The 19028-nt window shown below is 44.6% G+C and overlaps 1 protein-coding gene across 3 annotated transcripts in view; it reads right to left on the bottom strand.

The window, feature by feature from the left end:
- Positions 1-19028, bottom strand: part of LPIN3 (lipin 3) — a 39551-nt gene that overhangs the window by 3211 nt on the left and 17312 nt on the right. For 2 of the 3 annotated variants that reach the window (XM_083618506.1, XM_083618507.1), the window contains exons 5-17: positions 18776-18883; positions 17111-17228; positions 15970-16420; positions 15229-15328; positions 13162-13352; positions 11080-11176; positions 10355-10424; positions 9384-9476; positions 8228-8277; positions 7042-7174; positions 5625-5773; positions 5006-5092; positions 3825-3977 (exon numbers count right to left, since the gene is read on the bottom strand). In XM_083618506.1, coding sequence (XP_083474632.1) covers positions 3825-3977; positions 5006-5092; positions 5625-5773; positions 7042-7174; positions 8228-8277; positions 9384-9476; positions 10355-10424; positions 11080-11176; positions 13162-13352; positions 15229-15328; positions 15970-16420; positions 17111-17228; positions 18776-18883 — 1800 coding nt within the window. The remainder of the gene's footprint in view (positions 1-3824; positions 3978-5005; positions 5093-5624; positions 5774-7041; positions 7175-8227; positions 8278-9383; positions 9477-10354; positions 10425-11079; positions 11177-13161; positions 13353-15228; positions 15329-15969; positions 16421-17110; positions 17229-18775; positions 18884-19028) is intronic. The other variant, XM_083618508.1, reaches the window with a different exon arrangement.

The raw sequence follows: 19028 nt of genomic DNA, 5'->3' as shown, positions 1-19028 counted from the left end.
ATAGTCAACAGAAGAGTGGCGAAAGCTGTACTGGGATGCAATCTCAAAAATGATAGAATGATCTTGATACGAATCCAAGGCAGACCTTTTAACATCACAGTAATCCAAGTTTATGCACCAACTACTGGTGCTGAAGAAACTGAAATTGACCAATTCTATGAAGACTTACAACACCTTATAGAAGTGACACCAAAGAAGGATGTTCTTCTCATTATAGGGGATTGGAATGCTAAAGTAGGGAATCAAGAGATAAAAGGAACAACGGGCAAGTTTGGCCTTAGAGATCAAAACGAAGCAGGGCAAAGGCTAATAGAGTTCTGTCAAGAGAACAAGCTGGTCATCACAAACACGCTTTTCCAACAACACAAGAGACGACTCTACACATGGACATCACCAGATGGGCAGCATCGAAATCAGATTGATTATATTCTCTTCAGCCAAAGATGGAGAAGCTCTATACAGTCAGCAAAAACAAGACCTGGAGCTGACTGTGGCTCAGATCATCAGCTTCTTATAGCAAAATTCAAGCTTAAACTGAAGAAAGTAGGAAAAACCACTGGGCCGGTAAGATACAATCTAAATCAAATCCCTTATGAATACACAGTGGAAGTGAGGAACAGGTTTAAGGATTTAGATTTGGTGGACAGAGTGCCTGAAGAACTATGGATGGAGGCTCGCAACATTATACAGGAGGCAGCAATGAAAAGGAATGCAAGAAAAGGAAATGCAAGAAAGCAAAGTGGCTGTCCAATGAGGCCTTACAAATAGCGGGGGAGAGAAGGCAAGCAAAATGTGAGGGAGATAGTGAAAGATACAGGAAATTGAATGCAGATTTCCAAAGAATAGCAAGGAGAGACAAGAAGGCCTTCTTAAACGAGCAATGCAAAGAAATAGAGGAAAGCAATAGAATGGGAAGAACCAGAGATCTGTTCAAGAAAATTGGAGATATGAAAGGAACATTTCGTACAAAGATTACCATAATAAAGGACAAAAGTGGAAAGGACCTAACAGAAGCAGAAGACATCAAGAAGAGGTGGCAAGAATACACAGAGGAATTATACCAGAAAGATATAGATGTCTCGTATACCCCAGGTAGTGTGGTTGCTGACCTTGAGCCAGACATCCTGGAGAGTGAAGTCAAATGGGCCTTAGAAAGCACTGCAAATAACAAGGCCAGTGGAAGTTATGGTATTCCAGCTGAACTATTTAAATTTTTTAAAGATGATGCTGTTAAGGTGCTACACTCAATATGCCAGCAAGTTTGGAAAACTCAGCAGTGGCCAGAGGATTGGAGAAGATCAGTCTACATCCCAATCCCAAAGAAGGGCAGTGCCAAAGAATGCTCCAACTACCGCACAACTGCACTCATTTCACACGCTAGCAAGGTTATGCTTAAAATTCTACAAGGAAGGCTCAAGCAGTATGTGGACCGAGAACTCCCAGAAGTGCAAGCTGGATTTAGAAGAGGCAGAGGAACCAGAGACCAAATTGCAAACATGCGCTGGATTATGGAGAAAGCTAGAGAGTTCCAGAAAGACATCTACTTCTGCTTCATTGACTATGCAAAAGGCTTTGACTGTGTCGACCACGGCAAACTATGGCAAGTTCTTAAAGAAATGGGAGTGCCTGATCACCTCATCTGTCTCCTGAGAAATCTCTACGTGGGACAAGAAGCTACAGTTAGAACTGGATATGGAACAACTGATTGGTTCAAAATTGGGAAAGGAGTACGACAAGGCTGTATTTTGTCTCCCTACTTATTTAACTTATATGCAGAACTCATCATGCGAAAGGCTGGGCTGCATGAATCCCTAGCCGGAATTAAGATCGCCGGAAGAAATATCAACAACCTCAGATATGCAGATGACACAACCTTGATGGCAGAAAGTGAGGAGGACTTAAAGAACCTTTTAATGAGGGTGAAAGAGGAGAGCGCAAAATATGGTCTGAAGCTCAACATCAAAAAAATGAAGATCATGGCCACTGGTCCCATCACCTCCTGGCAAATAGAAGGGGAAGAAATGGAGGCAGTGAGAGATTTTACTTTCTTGGGCTCCATGATCACTGCAGATGGTGACAGCAGCCACAAAATTAAAAGACGCCTGCTTCTTGGGAGAAGGGCAATGACAGGCCTAGACAGCATCTTAAAAAGCAGAGACATCACCTTGCCAACAAAGGTCCGTATAGTAAAAGCTATGGTTTTCCCAGTAGTGATGTATGGAAGTGAGAGCTGGACCATAAAGAAGGCTGATCGCCGAAGAATTGATGCTTTTGAATTATGGTGCTGGAGGAGACTCTTGAGAGTCCCATGGACTGCAAGAAGATCAAACCTATCCATTCTGAAGGAAATCAGCCCTGAGTGTTCACTGGAAGGACAGATCATAAAGCTGAGGCTCCAGTACTTGGCCACCTCATGAGAAGAGAAGACTCCCTGGAGACGACCCTGATGTTGGGAAAGATGGAGGGCACAAGGCGAAGGGGGCGACAGAGGATGAGATGGTTGGATAGTGTTTTCGAGGTTGCCGGCATGGGTTTGGCCAGGCTGCGGGAGGCAGTGGAGGACAGGGGTGCCTGGCGTGCTCTGGTCCATGGGGTCACGAAGAGTCGGACACGACTAAACGACTAAACAACAACAACAACAAATACATCAAACATTAAAAGCTTCCCTAAACAGGGCTGCCTTCAGATGTCTTCTAAAAGTCTGGTAGTTGTTGTTCTCTTTGACATCGGGTGGGAGGGAGTTCCACAGGGAGGGTGCCACTACTGAGAAGACTCTCTGCCTGGTTCCCTGTAACTTAGCTTCTTAGTACCACGGCGGGGTGCTGCTCCCGCCCATCCCCTGGCCAAATAAGGTAAGAATGTAAGAGAAAAGAAGAAGAATCGACACCAGCTTTCTACAGCCTGGCACCCTCTAGAGATTTTGGACTGCAGGTCTCATCTGCCCAAGTCAGCACTGTAGCTCGTAACAGCTGGAAGGTGTCAGGCTGGCAGTAGCTGATGTACCCATTGCATAACAGAATCTAATAAACAAAACCAAAGGGGGACGGAAGGTCAGACTGACTAGGCTTTAGCCTACATACACAATTGCTCCGCATTTTCTCCCAATAAATCAGTGGCTGCCAACAGTTATTTTGGGAACAAGTAAAAGTTCTTCAGTTCAAGACACTTGTAAGTATGGGTAAAACATTAGTTAAATGAAGGCCATACATTTTAACACCTTACAAAACAATTTGCAAGACAGGAGTGCCTGGCATGCTCTGGTCCATGGGGTCATGAAGAGTCGGACATGACTAAACAACTAAACAACAACAAAACAAATTGCACATTTACAGTTTGGATACTTTTGGAAATCCTCTCCCTTGAAAGATGTTGTCTCTCATATTTCATGCACATGATATTAAATGTAAAGGGGAGACCTTTGTGGCTTATTAAGGATTTATTATCTGAGTGTTGGTATGTATGGATAATTGTTTTATTGCAAAAAAGAATTCTGTATTGTTAACACTTTCTTTTCTCTTTAACTTGGTTTTCAGTTGCGATGTGTGTGTGTGTGTGTGTGTGCACGCGCACACACACGCACGCACGCTAAAGATCATTTGTATCTTTGTTGGCTGAGTCTCATATTCCATGCATTAAAAAAAAAACATTCCAATGCATAAAATGTTTCCCAAATATATCCCCATGTGCTTAATTAGCTGCCTGTCCTTCTCTACATTGGAGAAGACAAATCAAGCAGAAAATGGTGAAACACCAAAGTCCAGCTGCATAAAGCAAACAAGCTGTGTCGCATCAACACATGGTGAAGGATGGAAAACGGAACTTACCTATGGAAGGCTGAGATGAGACTGCTGGGTGCCAACAGTATGGGACCTTTTGGGAGAACACAGCCCTGGTCATTGACACATGTCAGGTATCCTTTGGTGATATGTGCCATGCCAATGGATCTGGCTGAACAGTAGAGAAACTTGTATCCATTCCTGGAACGAAGGTATAATTAATACAAGGAAAATATCTGCATAATGTCCAGACCCTTTGGGTCTCATCCACACCATATAAACACTTTTATACCACTTTAACAGTCATGGCTTCTCCCAAAGAACTCTGGGAGCTGTAGTTTGTTAACAGCTCTCAGCACCCTTTACAAACTACAGTTCCCAAGATTCTTTGGGAGGTATGGTATGAATGAAAGTGATTTTAGTCTCCACCTCCAGTTTCAATGGCTTGACTTTAATTACTCCCATCCATTCCTTACTCTTAGAGTAAAGCAAGGCTGTAGTTTGGAGCACTGAAATATTTCTCAAAGAACCCTCTAGTGCCAATAACATTTGCCTTTCAAAAGTCATTGTCACCCCTCTCCCATTCTGCTGCTGTTTCATTGCCCTTGTCATATTGGAAGAAAGTGGGATATAAACAAAAGAATATATGAAAACAATAGTAGGGACATAGGAAAATAGTACCAGCAGAAAGAAGAAGAAGAGGAGTTTGGAGCTAAGGAGTCTCAAAGCGGCTAACATTCTCCTTTCCCTTCCTCCCCCACAACAAACACTCTGTGAGGTGAGTGAGGCTAAGAGACTTCAAAGATGTGTGACTAGTCCAAGGTCACCCAGCAGCTGCATGTGGAGGAGCAGGGAAGCAAACCCGGTTCCCCGGATTATGAGACTACCGCTCTTAACCACTACACCACACTGGCTCTCGAAAACAGACATTGTTGAAAGGAGAATGGTTTTTTTAAAAATCACTTCCTAGGAGATGAGTTGTCAAGAAGTATAAAACCTCTTTAACCAACTGAGCAAGAGGAAAAGAAGAAAATAACATTTTTTCCTAACTTGCAGAATTTGATATGCTGAGCAGTTGCAAAACATATCTGAATAACAAAGTATATCCTACTCTCCAGTGATTTTACATACTTGGCACATTAATTTGGCGAAGCCCGTAAGTAGACCCTGCTCTCACCTAAGGGACAAGTTTACCACCAAAGATGGACTACAAAGTAGCTACAACTTACAAGTGGATTTTGTGAAAGAGCTTTGCAATGCCTTGGTGGGTCCAGTCTTTCCCAAGGTGTGGCAAGATATGCCCTAGAGCATCAGACCTAATGGGAAGAGGAATAATGAGAAACACATTTGCATATAAAACAACTATGAACTCCTTGCAGTGTAGCTCATGGCTCATGGTTCAGGATCTACCTTATAGTGAAAATCTGATGACCGTTATATGTTGTTATGTGGGATTGGCAACAAATTGTTATAGAGCTTCCTCATTTCCTAAGGGAAGAGCTTCTGTTTAGAGTTTCAGTCCGGTACTTAGCCATGCCATCCTCCAGGAAAGCATTAGCTATAAAAGGCCCAAGCATTCCAATCTAACCACCCACCTTCCACTAGTTTTCCATTTTTCTTTTCCAACTGATACTTAACATTCCATGGCTGCTGGAAACATGTGAACCTGTACAGTCCTCATTAGGTTATTTGGGGGTGGGAGCTTTCACTGCCCATTTCAGTACTTTGTTTTTGTTTCCCAGTGCATGTTGACACTTTTGTTTCTCAGTGGCCCCATTTTGCCTCCAATCCTGCTGGCATGGTGGCACCATGTTCAATGTTAATGGGAGTGATGCCAAAGGGACTTACCTGGTGATAGTTCCATCAATGTCAGAGATCACCACCTTGTCATCCCAGTTCCATAGATAGATGTTGGCTTCACAACGACATGTGCCCTGGTACTGAGTGGTCACGCTGAACACTACCTCATTGACACCGTCTCTCAGGTTCAGACTTTTCTACAGTAAAGAGAGAATTTTTAAAAAACAAAAAACAAAAAACCCACACACCATGTTCAGCATCTGTCCATTGCTGTTAGTGTAGATTAGCCATCACATAGTGGATTATTATTATTATTTTATTTAAAAAATCAGTCAGGGGAAAAGGGATGCAATTGGTGGCAATGATGAAGGGTGATCTACACCATTCTTATACTGCTATAAGCAAAAATATTACAAAAAATACATGAGGTTATAGGGAACCAGGCAGAGGGCCTTCTCGGTAGTGGTGCCTGCCCTGTGGAATGCCCTCCCATCAGATGTCAAAGAAATAAACAACTAACTGACTTTTAGAAGACGTCTGAAGGCAGCCCTGTTTAGGGAAGTTTTGAATGACTGATGTTTTAATGTATTTTAAATCTTTTGTTGGAAGCCGCCCAGAGTGGCTGGGGAAACCCAGCCAGATGGGCGGGGTATAAATAATAAATTATACTATTATATAAAAATGTAATAATATATATATATATCTCAGTATTAGTTCATTTTCCTTCTGATACATCCTCCCTCTCAGCTTCCAGGTTCTTACTCCAGGTCCAAACAAACTTTCAGACCCCCCCCCCACAAAAGTCTCATAACAAGAAGTGTTCCTAGTAACAGCAGACATCACCCTAGTCTCTCAGTTTAGACTTGCTTTTCACGGGCTGTCCCAAAGTGAATGGTATGTCCTCAGCCCACTGCTGTGTCTCATTCAAATGCACTCTCCACACCAAGTTCCAGATACAGCAGGTTTGTTAAATTTCCCAGGGGGTCCAAAGGCTGGAGGAAAGTATCCTCCTCTACTCATAGCTCTTTCTTCACCCTCTGTACTCTCCTCCTCCTCCTCCAGCTTGCAGTGATAATGGGAGCTTTTTTCTAAAGGCGATTGCCATGTCCTGCCAAGATTGCCATGTCCCTACCAAGATGGTGGGGAGCAGCGAAGGCCTTAAATTTATTGTCCTCACATGCTGCAGTTGCAATGACAATCACTCATAACCTCAGCCTAGTATTTATTTTTTTTTAAAAAAAAACTACAGCTGCTCATCTTACGCCATTAATATGATGTGTAGTTAGGCCCTTGACATCCAAAAGCCATTGGGATCTAACTCATAGTTAAGGGGTTTGAGCTGTAATTGGGAAGGACCATCCAGAAATTCCAGTGAGGCGAGCCTGTTTGGAGGCCCATCTCTCAAAGCAAAGAAGTCACATACAAAAGGCAGCAAGGGGGGAAAGAACCCCTTAAAACTACGTACAATTTGATCTGAAGAGAGCCTTAGGGATTTCTTGTAGGTTGGAAGAAACTTCTGCGTGAGAGCATCTGGTACAGGTCTCTCCGCTCGGCCTGAGGATATAGACTCGTCATCGCTGGATGAACCATCATCTCTTCTGCAGTACAAAGAAGCAGAATGAGAATTCAAGAGTGAAAATGGGGCAAAGATCAAGAATAGCAGCCAAATCCCAAAGAGCGGGGAAATGGCTATTCACTATTTGAGGGAAAACAGAGGTGTCGCCCTACATAATTCTGGGGAATCTGAAATGAGTCAAGGTCATCACCTAAGCCACTTGTGGCCTTCTAGAAGGTGCTGGGTTCCCAGTTCCCACCGGTCCCAGCCAGCACTGCAAATGGTCATGGATAATCAACTCCCATGGATAGTAAACTCTAGCAACATCTGGAGGGGGGAAAGTTCTCATTCGTGCCCTAAGCAGTTACCAGCAAGCATAGACTTGCCTAGATGTTAAGTAGTAGATGCTACGTAAAAAAGTGTGACAAAATTCATGGAGGGTGATGCGATCAATGGCCATGATGGCTATACTCTGCCTCCATGGTCAGAGGCAGTGATGATTCCAAATACCAGTTGCTAGAAGCCACAGGAGGGGAGAGTGCTGTTGTGTTTGGGTCTTGCTTTGTGAGTTTTCCACTGTGAGAACAGAATACTGAACTAGATGGGCTATTGGCCTGATCCAGCAGGCCCTTCTTATGTTCTTAAGCATTATTCTCCAGAGGCTATAATACAACATCCAGAATACACTTGGGTCTAGAAAACACAGCAATCTTCCTGAAGGGAGGAGAAACCAAGAGCAGAAGCATTTCATAGAACCATTGTCAGGCAAGGTTCCATGTTAAACAATGAAAGGGAAGGAATGTTTGTAGCTCAATGATGCAGCATCTGCTTACAGAAGATCCCAGTTTCAATTCACAGAATTTACAGGTAAGGCTGGGAAAGGCTCTCTGTCTGAAACCCTGGAAAATTGATGTCAGGAGATGCAGACAATACAGGCGTATATGGCCCAATTGAGACAGGGATTGAGGGTTTTGCAAAATTTAAAAATAAATATGGTTTCCTCATTATAACTTTTAAAAAGCAAAAAACTAAACCAGTAACTTTGTCCTTTGGTATCCTGAACATTGCTTCACCTCAGGGCATGCTGACATCTTACCTCCGCAGTGATGAATTTGCTCTCCTAGATTTCTGTGCACTGGATTCATGCTGTGGACACAAGAGACTGGAAATCACTAATCTTCTTTAAGCAACAGTTCAAGCAGAAAACAAAGGTCTCAGGCACACCACAAAGGAGCAGGTGGAATGGCATCTCCAAGCACAGACAAATATACCTAAGAAAATATTCTTTCCTCAGGGGTGAAGGAACTTGTGGACCTCAAGCTATTGCTGGAGTCTCAACAGCCTTAAAGAGGAATTTCAAGGAGCACAGGTCCCCTATAGTGTTCACAATGTGGCACATTTTCATGGGCAATAATCCTAATTTTAACACTGAGGAATCGGTGGGAGGAGGATCACCCAGCCAAGTGTGGCAATGTGAGCTTGGGTATAGGAGCATAGCATCTCCAACACACATGGAAGGAACAAGTCTGAAATTGGGCCCTTAGCACTTTTTAATAATGCAAAAAGGTGAAAGTGAAAAGGTGACAACAGAGAGATTGCCTATCTATTTCTGGTAGACAGAATCATATTGGATTCAGAGTCAGCCCTCCTCTGCCGGAGGATGTTTGCAATTCTAGCAGCTAAGCTGTCATGTTGTGGAGAAGCTAGGCCTTTGTATCTGGTATTTTGACGTTGTAATGACACAGACATTTTATTTATCCACTGATGTCTCACAGGGCTGGAGTCAGGAGGGGCTGTGTGCTATTTTGTGGGGGTGGGGAGGAAGGAATGCTAGTGAAGCTGGTGAAGAGACAGGCGACTAAAGGAAGTTGACCTGAGAAGCACGAGCCTGAGGAAATAATGGCCAGTGGAGACAGCAAATTCCCAGAATTATTTGGTCGGGGGGGGGGGGCCAAACCTGATTAAAGTGGCATATCAGCACTTTAAATGTAAGGTGTGAATGTGGCCTCCTCCAAATCTACCTCTGCAGCACTGAAGAGACTGTCTCACACCTTTTTCCTGTGCTTGAGTAAATGTTAGAATTTTATCAAGAGGGAAAATATTCCACTTTCACATTCATGTTAGCTAATCCCAAGTTGAAGTTCAGCTCCAGATCAGCTGTCTACAGAAGTTCAGTCCAAAATGTTGCAATGCCACAGAGCAACATTTCCTTCTTGCAGCGTAACTTCATAGAATCATGGTGCACAAAGTACCTCCTCATGTGAAAGCTCTCTTCGCCGCCAGGAAAACCACCACCTGCCACCCTTCTTGGGCATCTTTTCCTTCATGAGCCTGTCGACAGTACTCTGGTGACATGAAGAGAGAACGAGTGGTGAATTAGGTTCAACCACAAATGAGATCATCCACATACCATGACAGGATATTCTTACTACCATAATTAAAAACAGCAATTGATGAGTCATACAGATGTAGGATATGCCCTAGATTCCGGAGCAGCCAGTATCAAATGCTTAGGCCCCATCCACATTGCACATTTAAAGTAGTATTATTCCACTTTGAAATAGTCACAACTGTCCACAAAGAATCATAGGAGCTTCAGTTTGCTAAGGATGCTAAAAGAAGACCCCTATTCTGCACACAGAGCAACAATTACTATCCCAGGAGAAGTAGTATGACCAAGCAGGCAGAGAGCCCCCAGAATGAACAGCTGATCAACAAGTGCTGGCACAGAACTAGCACCAGCTTGTCTTCCAGACCAGAAGTGCAGAGAACTATGATGTGTTACAAAGGTTTACTAAAGTTTTGTGGGGTGGGAAGATGCAATTTAGCCAAAGAGAATTCCCATGCATATAGAGACAGGACATGTCAAACTCAGCTTAGAAATTCTTGCTCTAGAATACAGGTACCAGCTTGTCAGTGATCTGGAATGCAGGAGGTAAGTAAACTTCTGCTGTGTCAAGACTCCAGCTATCAAGGTGAAGTGAAAATAAAAGCTTTTAAAAGGCTGGTAAACCAACCAAAGTCAGAAATTGGTACTCATAGCCACTGTGGCCTGTGACAATGATGGACCCAGGAATAACCCCATGCTATACACTTGCTCCTTTCCATCTAGAGCTGGCTGTCTTCAGATATTAAACATCTGTCACAAAGCATTCTTTGAGTTTTGAGACCTATGAGCTTAAGTAAGGCATTTCAGTTCTCCAACTTTGTTTAGACTACTTACCTTGGGAAGTTCCTTTTGGAAAGCTTGTAGGGAGAGGAGCATAGGGGCTGCAACTGCCCAGTTATAATATCTGCAAGCAAAGAGAGGGGAAGAAATTTCACTCTGCCTATACCCCCATTCATGTGGTAGCAAAGCATTGAGATATGGATGTACCAGTGAGGATGCAGCATGAAAAGGCATGCATTCAGAACACTCCTACACACACACACACCTGGGCTCACTGACACCTTATGGGGTACCCAAACTGTTATACTTCCACAACATATAGAAAGCTGAAATTTGGCGTGCACTGCCCAATGCGACTCTAAAAATGGCTTATTGGTAAGGTTTTCCTCTGGACAGCGCAACATGAATTCTACCCCATAATTGCAGCCACTACAAGCACTACAAGTCAAGCCCAGCACACCTTATTTTTACTGTTGTCAGTGACAGCGAGCTTATAATGAAGGGCTGTGGGACTTCATACATGTCAGCAAACTTTAGATTGCACAGGGAGTATTTTCAGTGCAGACAGAACATAGCAGACACAGCAGAATAAGAGAGGAATGAAAGTCCCACCTTCATCTTTGATGGATGTGGACAGTGGGAGGCAGATTTCTAGGAATAGCCAATAATTTCTTTAGGCTCACATAATGGAAGCTGATTAATATGTACATGCATGTTTGCACACATAAAGCAGTTATCGGGGGGGGGGGAGCAGAGCAGAAAGTGCTCTTTCTACTAACTTCTTGTGGATCTGGATCACCAAATTTGGGTCCTCGAGTATTGCTGGGTTCTCCAAAAACTCATGGTAGGAAACTATGTGCTTCATGAACTTCTCAGCTAGAAATGGAAGGGAGAGAGAAATACATGCCAGTTGGCCAGCAACCCTCCAGCAACTTGCAAAGCTAGTGGTGGCTGCTAACTAGAGGATAATGACAAACAAGGAGCTGCTCCACCTTGCCAGCGGTAGGGTGGAGCCACCCTCTCAACTCCAGCATCACTGTGGTTTACTGAGACAGTGCTGGGGCAGGACAGCACTGAGGATGGAGATACACAGGCACACCCGTGAAGCCAATCTGGCACTCCAAATGGTGCACTTGTACAATCCCGATTGTGCTGCCCCCTCCCCAGCCCCTCCAGGTAAGCTGCAGTGCTGACAGTGTCAGGAGGGGGGCTTTTCCCCACCACACCGGCCACTGCTGCCCAAACTTTTGTTGCTGTTATGACAGTTATCCTGCCATGGTTTCCCACAAAGAATCCTGCAAATACAGTTCTCTGGGGATGACAGGCACTGAGACCTAATAAGGTTTGTAGTGTAGATAAAGGTAAAGGTAGATAAAGGTAGGTAAAGGGACCCCTGACCATTAGGTCCAGTCGTGGCTGACTCTGGGGTTGCGGCACTCATCTCGCTTTACTGGCCGAGGGAGCCGGTGTACAGCTTCCGGGTCATGTGGCCAGCATGACTAAGCCGCTTCTGGCGAACCAGAGCAGTGCATGGAAACGCCGTTTACCTTCCCACCAGAGCAGTACCTATTTATCTACTTGCACTTTTTTGATGTGCTTTCGAACTGCTAGGTTGGCAGGAGCAGTGACCGAGCAACGGGAGCTCACCCCGTCGCAGGGATTCGAACCGCCAACCTTCTAATCAGCAAGTCCTAGGCTCTGTGGTTTAACCCACAGTGCCAAGCACCCTATAAAACCATTTAAGCCACACCTGGCGAAATTCTTTTTTCTTTTTCTTTTTTTACAAAACTAATATTATGCAGGCTCCCTGTCCTCTTTTGCATCTGGTGACCCTAGTCTAAAGTATAAAATTATCTTATTGCAGCATTGAATGTTGTTGTTGCTGTTTATTAAATTTTGAATATAAGCAGCACTGGAGGGGACAAGCACCAACACCTTGAAAAGGAGTTCTTCACCTCAATCTCACACCTCAGTTCATAGAACAGGCTTCCTCAAACTTGGCCCTCCATATGTTTTTGGCCTACAACTCCCATGATCCCTAGCTAGCAGGACCAGCGGTCAGGGATGATGGGAATTGTAGTCTCAAAACATCTGGAGGGCCGAGTTTGAGGATGCCTGTCATAGAACCATAGAATCATAGCACTATTGACACCGTTTACCTTCCCACCAGAGCAGTACCTATTTATCTACTTGCACTTTGAAGTGCTTTCGAACTGCTAGGTTGGCAGGAGCAGGGACCGAGCAACGGGAGCTCACCCCGTTGTGGGGATTTGAACTGCCGACCTTCTGATCAACAAGTCCTAGGCTCTGTGGTTTAACCCACAGCGCCACCCACGTCCCTTTGTAGTGTAGATATGTTTCCCCAAATTCCCCTTTACTAGGGCTCTCGTTCCACACAAGCATATTTCCATTTTAAGACACAGCCTGGCAAGGAGTCATAGAGCAAATCCACTATGGTGTGTAGACCACCAGCTGGCCTGTCATTCAATTTCACTTTCCCAGCAGCTTGAAGCAGGTTTTCTTTTTTTTAGCCTCAGCTGGGTTCTGCATAACCAGCTGCAAGGAAGGTGGGTGGGTGGGGATGTACCATGCAGAAACAGAGTGTGCCACCCCTGCCTCCTGCAGTCACCACCCTCTCCTAGGAACAAGAACAGTAGTGTGGGGCAGACAGTGCTCCCCCTTCCAAAACAAAAACCGGGCAGCATCAAACACACCCGCCCCCTGCCCCCCAGTCAACCAAGGAACAAAAAGTCCAAACCAATCTGTTATGAGGGGCGGGAGGCCTTAGTGAGCACAAAGATGTGCCTGAAGGCCTTGTGAGGCACCACACACTAGAATTATTCCCTCTCCTTCAGACGTACCATGAGATAATTCCCCATCATCCCCAAGACCTCCACAGACAGACAGCAGCATGTGAGGCACCTGGCTGCTTTCTGAAGGCTCCGAGAGATTATCTGTGCTGTTGTCAACAGTAGTAGCACCACCACCATGCGGGTGCTCAGAAGAGAAGCTGCCAGGGTCAGATTGTACTTGGCCACTCAGCTCAGCATCACTGACAACAGAAGAACAAAGCATCGATTCCATGCAGGCCACTCAGTTACTACATTTCTTTCAATAACTGAACAAAAGTGAGAAAGGAGAAGGCAGCAGGATCCTGGTATTTTAGGAAGTTCTCCCTGGTTTTAATTATCTGGTCGGTAATATTAAGGGTCATTCTTATTTCAGAATGTTGCAGTTACACTCAAGCGCACAGCTTTCTCAAGAGCTGTCAAGCCACCAACTCAAGAGAGCCACTTTGACTGACATGGGTGGTGCTGCATCTGTGGGTGCTCCCATTTCAGCCCAGGTATCACACAGGCTTCTGCGCACGTGATACATTCCAACATCATGTGGATGCTGCTTATATGGTATGTAATCACATAATCACAGGGTGGATAAACATCCAATTAAAATATATATAAATATTACTCTTGAAAAAAAGAAATGCAAATGCCATGTTTCCCTTAAAGAATAATTTGGCTAATATTAAATGATCAGAATATAAACTTGTTGGTAAAGAGCTGGTTTGCTCATAATGCTAAATCATGGTTCTGCCTTCTCCCTTCCTCTTCCCTCTTGCAGCACAGCCATGAGGAGACTGGAAGCATTTGCTGCAGTTTGTCATGATGTCCAAAGCAGGGCAAACTACAATTGGTTTTTAACTATGGTTTGTCCAAACAAGCTAAGACAGGGGTTGGCAAACTTTTATCTCTCCCCCCCTCTCTCCCCCAGCCCTTCCTCTCCCCCTGCTTTCCTACCTCCTCTGCCACTCTGCCTGCGGTTGGGAGCTGGCAGTGGTGGCGGCACCTCTCCTTTCCGAGACAGCTTTCCCGAGCGCCAGGCTCCAGCCAAAGCCCCATGATGCACCCGTCACGATGCCCACAGCGTGGCCATGGACAGAGAGGCCGGCAGGCGGGTGGCAAGTCTGGGCTGCGCCTCAGCGCGTGGGCAGCGAGGCTTTGGATTGGCTGGCCCAGCTCCCTTCCTCTGCAGGGCGGGGAGAAGCCAGGAGGAGGGAGGGAGGAGGGAGGAGGTGCTGCTGCAGTGGGGGGGGGGTGGAGGGGAAGAAATGGCACCCGAAAAAAATTGCAAAAAAAATGGCACAGCCCGAACGATCACGTCGATCCAAGCAGTGATTCCAGGACTGTCCGCGGGCCAGATCCAGAGGGCAATTGGGCCTGTTCTGGCCCGCGGACCTTAGTTTGCTGACCATTAATGTTTTTTAAAAAAATAATTACATCCATGAGTTGGCACAAGACATTGTGCTACCTGAGTTAGGCGGGCCTCCCCCCCACCATAGTTTAGACCCCACATGTAAGCTGCTTTTGCCTCATGGCTTCCTGAGCTTGTTCTAAGAAAAGGGCCTTTCCTCAGAGGGAGGCACAGAGATAAGGCAGCATGGGACAGCTCCAGCATCACAGCTTTTCTGCAATGGCAGGCAATAATGGTCACTTAAACCATGTGGCTCTCTGTGACTTATATTAGAGCTGACCCTCATGCAAATGAATACAAATTATTTTGCAAACTTTTTTTTTTTATTTAAGAAAGTTAAGACACCTTTTAAAGCATTTCCAAAATTGCTCAGGAGAGGATGCTTTCTACTTGGTCTGGACACTATCTAATAAAATGTTCAAGACAGATGCAGTAGAATATGTACATATTTAGTGCTGGTCATGTTTGGTGGAGTCTTCTTTCAATTTTCCAAGAGAATAGTTTTAAGATACGTTAATTTCATTAGGAACCATGGTGAAGAACATACAGAAATGAATATACCAACTCAGGCATGACAGCTTGATGATGCAATAGCCGTCAAGCATCTTGAAAACAGGCTTCTTCATACATCCTTGCATATACTATGCAATAATTATTGAACGAATCATGCTTCATACCTTTTAGGGAAATAAAGTGCTATTTGCTCTGCATCCAGGTTTGAGAGATCCTCCAAGTAAATATCTGTGGGTCCCAGATGAGAGCTTCTCCTCATGGAACCTGATCCAAAAAGAATTATCATTTCAATAAGAAGACTTTGCTCAACAGCCATTTCTGCAATCATTCCCTCTAACAGCAGACTTTAGTGGTCAGAGCCTATCATTTAGGAACCAAAATGGGTGATCCAGAAATAAGTCAAGTGGTTTGTACATACTTCAGGGACTACCTAGATATGCAAAAGAATGTAAATTGAGAGAAATACTTTTTTTTAATCCACGAAACAGATGAACAAGCCGCTATCCAGTTTCTTCATTGTTTCCGTGAATAGCTCACTAGCAGCTTACAGTATACTGGAGGTGAGCATTAAGGTTAAGGGAGGGAGGAGAAATGCACACCATTGTTTTTCTTTAAAAAAGCAGAAGTTTCCCTCCAGAACATTACACACAAAGAAAGCTATATGGTGGCAGAGTTAGTCCCAAGCTGTACTCAGTGATATAGCACAGCAGGGGACAGTTTTAGGAGCAGGAACAACAACAACAAAAAGTCCTGTCTGTGAACTGCAGGTAGAACTATGAACCTTTTGTTTCAGGCTAGCTGGAGCCATAAACAGAAACACTCTTTTAGGGGGTGGGGATAAGCTGCAACATTTTGTCGTAGCTCCCATTTTGCACACATTTTACATGTCTTCAAACTTGTCTTACCCCTTCTCTTCTCCTGTTTCAACTCTGGGCTGCTGCAGGGCTCTGGGTTTGTCAAACTAGCTTTCCTTAAGGATGGCACTTCCACATCCAAAACTGGTTCAATAATCTCCTCGACTGATGCTATTCCTTCATTCTCTGCAGCAGTTGCTAGGACTTGCGTATCACTTGAAAGGCCGGGAGTAGTTTGTAGAGCACTGCCAATGGGTTGAATGGAAGAAAGGATCTCTTCACTCACTGGGAGGCCATTTCCAGAAGGAAAGACAGGTGTCGGCCTAACTACAGGAGCAGCTGGAGAACACGATGCTTCATCAGAGTCTTCCACGTCGAGGTCACTTTCTGAGTCTGGTGTGATGGCAGCGAAGTGAGTCGTCTCACCTACAGGAATGGTTGCAGCTGTCATGGAGACACTTGTGGCAGACTTTGCTGCTTCTACTCTGTCAGATTTGCTCACCTTAAAGGAGGAGAAATGTCTTGAGTTTGGATCACAAAACAGCACAAAAAGAGGAAATTTAGGATTGTTTTCAGAGGCTAGATATGTGACTGAGGCTAGATAGAAATCTGTGATTTCTATGGCTTCCACAAGTGGGCAGGGGGTAGGTGTGGGTGCACAAATGATTGGGATTTTTTGTTTGTAATAACAATAAAAAACAGTGTGCATAATCAATTTGTGACATTTCAAAACAGATAACTCTTACTAGAACTCAAACAAAGGAGGACCCAAGGATATTAGAATATCTGAAGAGCCACAGCGGAAGGAAAATGAGAAATTTATTCACCTCTAATAACCATCAGAAATAAGGGACTCCTGAGGAATAATCATGTGGTTTGCAAAAAAACACACAAAATCACATGTGCATTCATTGCAAATGGTACCCTTTTGCTTAGATCACTTTGTAATAGAAGTCTTTTGAAGAATACCTCTCTTCCACTACAGATTACACATCAAAGTAAATACTGCATGCACAAAGCAGAGGGGCCCAAAAGGCACTCAAAGCATCTAAATATTGTTTCTAGAGTAGGAATTACACTTTCCCAGTTTGGCAAGGGCAATTTAGTTAGAAACAATATAGCTAATGCTAAAAGTAGCATATGAAATACACAAAGTAGCGCGCACCAGAGTTCCCTTTCGAACCACACTCACCTCAGGCAACCTTCCCCATGACCACTGCATGTGTGATTCAGAGCAAAGTGGCATTTCAGGATTTCGCATCTCCAACTCAGAGTCACTTTTCGGGGCTGATGCGCAGTTTGGAGGAAGGCTGTAAAAAGAAGATAAAAGCTGAAATATACTCAGAGTCGCAAAGTGATTTCATGCTCTTTATTCAGCTCATAGTGGTGAGGAGGAATGAATGAATGTCCCCTCAAAGTATCTGCTTTATATACATTATTTACACAATGGGCTGCACATGATTGGCTAATTCTGGAATTCTGCTGTAAGCCAATCAGGTTGTGGATTCACTTCTATCTGGAGCATGATTGGGTGGTTCCTGCCAACCAATCATACTGCTGCATTGTTCTAGGACCAATCAGACTGCTGCATTCTGAATCCTATTTTTCTAGATCCAACCAGACTGCTGCAGTTTGGATCCTATTCAACTCAGTACATAACAAAAGCAAACACTTTTTACTAGCTGTTATGGAGAAGCCTACTGGGGCGGGGCATCAGGCAAAAGGAAAAAGGGCTTAGCCCAAGGCATTTCTTGTCAAAAGCAGTTCTCCTGACCTGAAACTCATCAGGATAACATAAGGAGAGCCAGCAGGATCAGGCCAACAGTCCATCTCATCCAGCATCCTGCACTTGCAGTAGCTACAGGGCCATCTTTAACCGGGGGTGCCGAATGTGTACCAGTCCTTCTCGATTGGCAGCAGTGAGAAGCAATGGAGTGAAAGTCCCTCCCCCCCCCATCACTCTGTTACTCCGTAGCGTCAAATATTCCCAACGAGTCAGGAAAGAAAAGCAGTTTTTTCTGCTGCGTCATTGTTACAGGTGAGCCCCCCCTAAAAAAGGTCAACAACTTTGGCTTCCCCAAAAAGCTCAATAAAAGTTAATAAGGGGGTGGCTAAACTAAATTTGGGACATGGGTGGCGCTGTGGGTTAAACCACAGAGCCTAGGACTTGCCGATCAGAAGGTTGGCGGTTCGAATCCCAGCAACGGGGTGAGCTCCTGTTGCTCGGTCCCTGCTCCTGCCAACCTAGTAGTTCAAAAGCATGTCAAAGTGCAAGTAGATAAATAGGTACCACTCCAGTGGGAAGGTAAACGGCGTTTCCGTGCGCTGCTCTGGTTCGCCAGAAGTGGCTTAGTCATGCTGGCCACATGACCCGGAAGCTGTACACCGGCTCCCTCGGCTAATAAAGCGAGATGAGCGCTGCAAGCCCAGAGTCGGTCATGACTGGACCTAATGGTCAGGGGTCCCCTTTACCTTTACCTTTTAAACTAAATTTGGGGGCACTGGGTGGATCTTTGCAGCCCAGCAGCACATATGCTAAAGACTGCCCTGAGTAGCTAACCAGTACTGCCTTTGACCATGGAAGCATAGCATAGTCATTGTGGCTGGAGAGATGTATCCTCCTTGAATTTATCTAACCGTCTTTTAAAGCTATCCAAGTTGGTGGCCATCAGTACTTCTTGTGGGAGTGTATAACATTTGGGCTCCCATGCTTCTGGCCAAGCTAATGGAATATCTCACTCTGCCTCTAAAAAACCTTTTTCACATGTGCTCAAGGGGCTGTATTAACATGTGGGCTTTTGGACCTTTCTCTTTTAAACAGTTTAGCCTTTGGCTCTCTGCTGCATCATATACTGACCTCTGTAGGGGAGCTAGCTCTCCATCAGAATAGGGATAAGCTTCTTTAGGTTGCAGGGCTCCAGCTCCTTCATTCTGAGTGTCAGTGAACGAGTAATACATTGTGTTGCTGGTAAGAAACATTACAAGGAAAATTAGGTACAATGACAAATAAATAGTTCTTAACTGAGTGCTGAAGTGTCTCAATAGGCCCTACTTGCACGGGTCTGTTTAACATTGACTTAACATTACTCCCACAGCAGAATGCAAACCCA

The sequence above is a fragment of the Podarcis filfolensis genome (assembly GCF_964270895.1).
Source record: "Podarcis filfolensis genome assembly, chromosome: 6".
NCBI classification, from domain to species: Eukaryota; Metazoa; Chordata; class Lepidosauria; order Squamata; family Lacertidae; genus Podarcis; species Podarcis filfolensis.
This window is presented reverse-complemented; position numbering and strand designations above follow the sequence as displayed.